General features: G+C 46.9%; 1 protein-coding gene across 2 annotated transcripts in view; it reads right to left on the bottom strand.

Moving 5' to 3' along the window:
- Positions 1-1,152: 1,152 nt before the first annotated feature.
- Positions 1,153-6,000, bottom strand: part of LOC137545349 (uncharacterized) — a 39,824-nt gene continuing 34,976 nt past the window's right edge. For both annotated transcript variants that reach the window (XM_068266477.1, XM_068266478.1), the window contains one exon: positions 1,153-3,242. In XM_068266477.1, the coding sequence (XP_068122578.1) occupies positions 2,397-3,242 (846 nt within the window). In that variant the 3' untranslated portion in view covers positions 1,153-2,396. The remainder of the gene's footprint in view (positions 3,243-6,000) is intronic.

Below are 6,000 nucleotides of genomic sequence, written 5' to 3'. Positions count from 1 at the left end.
TTGGCCTGGGATTGTTTTGCTGCTTCAGGACCTGGAAGGCTTGCTGTGATAGATGGAACCATGAATTCTACTGTCTACCAAAAAATCCTGAAGGAGAATGTCCGGCCATCTGTTCGTCAACTCAAGCTGAAGCGATCTTGGGTGCTGCAGCAGGACAATGACCCAAAACACACCAGCAAATCCACCTCTGAATGGCTGAAGAAAAACAAAATGAAGACTTTGGAGTGGCCCAGTCAAAGTCCTGACCTGAATCCTATTGAGATGTTGTGGCATGACCTTAAAAAGGCGGTTCATGCTAGAAAACCCTCAAATAAAGCTGAATGACAACAATTCTGCAAAGATGAGTGGGCCAAAATTCCTCCAGAGCGCTGTAAAAGACTTGTTGCAAGTAAACGCTTGATTGCAGTTATTGCTGCTAAGGGTGGCCCAACCAGTTATTAGGTTCAGGGGGCAATTTCTTTTTCACACAGGGCCATGTAGGTTTTGAGTTTTTTTTTCTCACTAAATAATAAAAACCATAATTTAAAACTGCATTTTGTGTTCAATTATGTTATCTTTGACTAATAGTTAACGGTTTTTGATGAGCAGAAACATTTAAGTGTGACTAACATGCAAAAGAATAAGAAATCAGGAAGGGGGCAAATAGTTTTTCACACCACTGTAGTGACAGAAGAGTAATGCATGGATACAGACGAGTAATGTATAGGGACAAAGGATTAATGTATAGGGACAGAGGAGTAATGTATAGGGACAGACTAGTAATGTATGGATACAGACGAGTAATGTATAGGGACAAAGGATTAATGTATAGGGACAGAGGAGTAATGTATAGGGACAGACTAGTAATGTATGGATACAGACGAGTAATGTATAGGGACAAAGGATTAATGTATAGGGACAGAGGAGTAATGTATAGGGACAGACTAGTAATGTATGGATACAGACGAGTAATGTATAGGGACAAAGGATTAATGTATAGGGACAGAGGAGTAATGTATAGGGACAGACTAGTAATGTATGGATACAGACGAGTAATGTATAGGGACAAAGGATTAGTGTATAGGGACAGAGGAGTAATGTATAGGGACAGACTAGTAATGTACAGCAACACAAGAGTCGGATCGCAATGATCAGGCAATAACTGTACAGAGAGGAGAGATGAAAAATCTTCCTTTATTGACAAGAATAACAAATTATAGAAAGCAGAGAGCATGTCCTCCAGGATCCCCGGACACAGAAGCCTGGAACACAAGGGGGGCTCCGTAGCCCAAATACAGTCTATGCGTCAGATGCTCCAGATCAATGAGAAGAGAGTCATCCTGAAATCCTTCTATAGCAGAAGGGAATATACACAGAGGTGGCTGATTACTGCAGGGGTGAGCGACGTATAATGCTTCCTGCTACAGGCTGCTGATTACTCATACAGGAAGAGGGTACTTACTGGGTCCTCTTGACCGATCCTTGTTCTGTCAGTTCCCAGGCAACAGCCGCGGCATGACAATATACACTGCCAGGCAGGTCACATGCTCTGCAGGGGAATATGGAGGCTGCCATATTTATTTCCTTTTAAATTAAAATTGCCCGGCAATCCTACTGATCCTCTGCCTCTAATACTTTCAGTCACAGCCCCTGAACAAGCATGCAGCAGATCAGGCGCTCTGACTGAAGTGTGTCTATATTAACAGCATGCTTGTTCCAGGGGTATGATTCAGCCACTACTGCAGCCAAAAAGAACAGCAGGACAGCCAGGCAACTGGTATTGCTTATAAATAAAAAATATGGTAGCCTCCATATCCCTCTCACTTCAGGTTCCCTTGGAAAAAACAAAGCATACTTACCTATTATTCTGGGCTCCACCCCCCACCTTTCCTTCACGGTGTTGCCTGATCCTGGAGCGGCAAAAGGTCCCGCCCACTTCCTCATGACTGAACTCCACCCCTTTCTGTGAACATGCCCCGGGCATTACCACAGAGGGTTACATGAAAGTACCCCTGGCAGTCTTCCGGAACCGCGCCTGAACATGTATTGTGGGACAGGTATGGAGGAGTCCGAGGAGGGGCGTGGTAGGCTGGGAAGGAGGAGGAGGGGACAGAAGCAGAGGAGGGGTATGCAGATGCAGAGGCGGCCTTACGGTCTGGTAATCTTTTAACAAGGGTTAATCTGTCCTTCCGTTTCGCTCAAACAAGTACAAGAATACGATACAAGCAATCGTTCGGTTTTCCCACATTTGGTAAGCATCTAGTTACTGCTGGGCATGCTGGGTAATTCCACGTTACTAGGGGTGGAGCATAAAATGACACACCTCCAGCTAAGCTGTGCAAGTGCAGCGGAGAGGCCTGAATGGTGGGTTTCTGTAACCATCTATGGCAATGTCTCATCCTTCCATGACGGGTGTGTTAGAGGAGCGATGGCGGGTGGTTGTCGCTCTTGCGCCTGGTGCGCAGCTGTTCGTTCAGACGGTTGCGTATTTCGCTATGATCACATTTCCTCAGATTGAAGTGGCGTTCCACAATCATCATCACTCGTTGCTTGACGTTCAGCGGGATCCCCTTCCGCCCCCGCAGGCCGTCAAGGTTGACACGGTTCACCCAAGTCTTGTAGATTTCGAAGGGGACAAGGGCGCGGAAAACAAGAGCGGCAAATCTTCCTGGCTTCCCGGCGCAGCGAGCCAGCAGGGTCCACTCCCTGTCCACGCTGAGGGGCACCATGGCGATATTGGGCAGACGCTCCCCAGTCTGTAGTGACACATACTGGGGATATCTATAGAACGGAAGCTCAGGGGAGGGACTTTCTTCTAGTTCCTCCTCTTCCTCTTCCCTTTTGATGGTGGTTGTAGGTATCATATCGTCTTCCTCGTGAGGGGAATTCCGGTACATCCAAGAGACGTGATCCCGACTCTGATCAGACGCAGCGTCCAGTGGAGATCTGTACATGCACTGCAAGCTGCTCTCTGGAGAGGCGCGGTCTGATTCTGCATAGTGCTGCTCCTCGGAGGCCGGACTCCACACCGGACAGGAATTCTGTACTAGAATGGCATTGGGCTGTGGAGGGGGCGGGCACACACCGGAGGCGGCACCAGCACAGAGGGTGGCCACCATTTCTTTCAGCTGCTTCATCTCCTCTGTCAGGTGGTCCAGCGCGGCCCTCATACAGTCTCTTTCCTGCTGAGCATGGGCTGCACTTCTCCGGCACCGCCTGAGCTCCCGCAACATCTGCTGCTGCACCCGACCCGGCCTTGTGTTCTGGAAGACAAAAAGAGCGACACTTACAGCAAAAAAAAAATCATATCAAAGCAACACACAAACACATACAAAAAGCTGTCACACAGGGATGCAGAGATATCAGAGCTGGTGTACACAGTACACAGTATAGACAGGAAGGACAGCACAGAGCAATGATCAGACCTGACCTACAAGTCATGTTAGTAAAGCTGTCACACAGGGATGCAGAGATATCACAGATGGTGTACAGTGTACACAGGAACAGGAAGCTCAGAGCAATGATCAGACCTGATCTACAAGTCATGTGGGTAAAGCTGTCACACAGGGATGCAGAGATATCACAGCTGGTGTACACCGTATACAGTATATACAGGAACAGGAAGGGCAGCTCAGAGCAATGATCAGACCTGATCTACAAGTCATGTGAGTAAAGCTGTCACACAGGGATGCAGAGATATCAGAGCTGGTGTACAGTGTATACAGTATAGACAGGAACAGGAAGCACAGCACAGGGCAATGATCAGACCTGATCTACAAGTCATGTGAGTAAAGCTGTCACACAGGGATGCAGAGTCATGTGAGTAAAGCTGTCACACGGGGATGCAGAGATATCACAGCTGGTGTACAGTGTACACAGTATACAGTATAGACAGGAACAGGAAGGACAGCACAGAACAATGATCAGACCTGATCTACAAGTCATGTGAGTAAAGCTGTCACACAGGGATGCAGAGATATCACAGCTGGTGTACAGTGTATACAGTATAGACAGGAACAGGAAGGGCAGCACAGAGCAATGATCAGACCTGATCTACAAGCCATGTGAGTAAAGCTGTCACACAGGGATGCAGAGATATCACAGCTGGTGTACAGTGTATACAGTATAGACAGGAACAGGAAGGACAGCACAGAGCAATGGTCAGACCTGATCTACAAGTCATGTGAGTAAAGCTGTCACACAAGGATGCAGAGATATCACAGCTGGTGTACAGTATACAGTATAGACAGGAACAGGAAGGGCAGCACAGAGCAATGCTCAGACCTGATCTACAAGTCATATGAGTAAAGCTGTCACACAGAGATGCAGAGATATCACAGCTGGTGTACAGTATAGACAGGAACAGGAAGGGCAGCACAGAGCAATGATCAGACCTGATCTACAAGTCATGTGAGTATAGCTGTCATACAGGGATGCAGAGATATCACAGCTGGTGTACAGTGTATACAGTATACACAGGAACAGGAAGGACAGCACAGAACAATGATCAGACCTGATCTACAAGTCATGTGAGTATAGCTGTCATACAGGGATGCAGAGATATCACAGCTGGTGTACAGTATACAGTATAGACAGGAACAGGAAGGACAGCACAGAACAATGATCAGACCTGATCTACAAGTCATATGAGTAAAGCTGTCACACAGGGATGCAGAGATATCACAGCTGGTGTACAGTATAGACAGGAACAGGAAGGACAGCACAGAACAATGATCAGACCTGATCTACAAGTCATGTGAGTAAAGCTGTCACACAGGGATGCAGAGATATCACAGCTGGTGTACAGTGTATACAGTATACAGTATAGACAGGAACAGGAAGGACAGTACAGAACAATGATCAGACCTGATCTACAAGTCATGTGAGTAAAGCTGTCACACAGGGATGCAGAGATATTACAGCTGGTGTACAGTATACAGTATAGACAGGAACAGGAAGGACAGCACAGAACAATGATCAGACCTGATCTACAAGTCATGTGGGTAAAGCTGTCACACAGGGATGCAGAGATATCACAGCTGGTGTACACCGTATACAGTATAGACAGGAACAGGAAGGACAGCACAGAGCAATGATCACACCTGATCTACAAGTCATGTGGGTAAAGCTGTCACACAGGGATGCAGAGATATCACAGCTGGTGTACAGTATACAGTATAGACAGGAACAGGAAGGGCAGCACAGAGCAATGCTCAGACCTGATCTACAAGTCATATGAGTAAAGCTGTCACACAGAGATGCAGAGATATCACAGCTGGTGTACAGTATACAGAATAGGCTGGAACAGGAAGGACAGCACAGAGCAATGATCAGACCTGATCTACAAGTCATGTGAGTAAAGCTGTCACACAGGGATGCAGAGATATCAGAGCTGGTGTACACAGTACACAGTATACAGTATAGACAGGAAGGACAGTACAGGGCAATGATCAGACCTGATCTACAAGTCATTTGGGTAAAGCTGTCACACAGGGATGCAGAGATATCAGAGCTGGTGTACACAGTACACAGTATACAGTATAGACAGGAAGGACAGTACAGGGCAATGATCAGACCTGATCTACAAGTCATTTGGGTAAAGCTGTCACACAGGGATGCAGAGATATCACAGCTGGTGTACAGTATACAGTATAGACAGGAACAGGGAGGACAGCACAGAGCAATGATCAGACCTGATCTACAAGTCATGTGAGCAAAGCTGTCACACAGGGATGCAGAGATATCACAGATGGTGTACAGTGTATACAGTATATACAGGAACAGGAAGGGCAGCTCAGAGCAATGATCAGACCTGATCTACAAGTCATGTGGGTAAAGCTGTCACACAGGGATGCAGAGATATCAGAGCTGGTGTACAGTGTATACAGTATAGACAGGAACAGGAAGCACAGCACAGGGCAATGATCAGACCTGATCTACAAGTCATGTGAGTAAAGCTGTCACACAGGGATGCAGAGTCATGTGAGTAAAGCTGTCACACTGGGATGCAGAGATATCACA

Source organism: Hyperolius riggenbachi, chromosome 2 (genome assembly GCF_040937935.1).
Source record: "Hyperolius riggenbachi isolate aHypRig1 chromosome 2, aHypRig1.pri, whole genome shotgun sequence".
In the NCBI taxonomy this organism is placed as follows: Eukaryota; Metazoa; Chordata; class Amphibia; order Anura; family Hyperoliidae; genus Hyperolius; species Hyperolius riggenbachi.
This window is presented reverse-complemented; position numbering and strand designations above follow the sequence as displayed.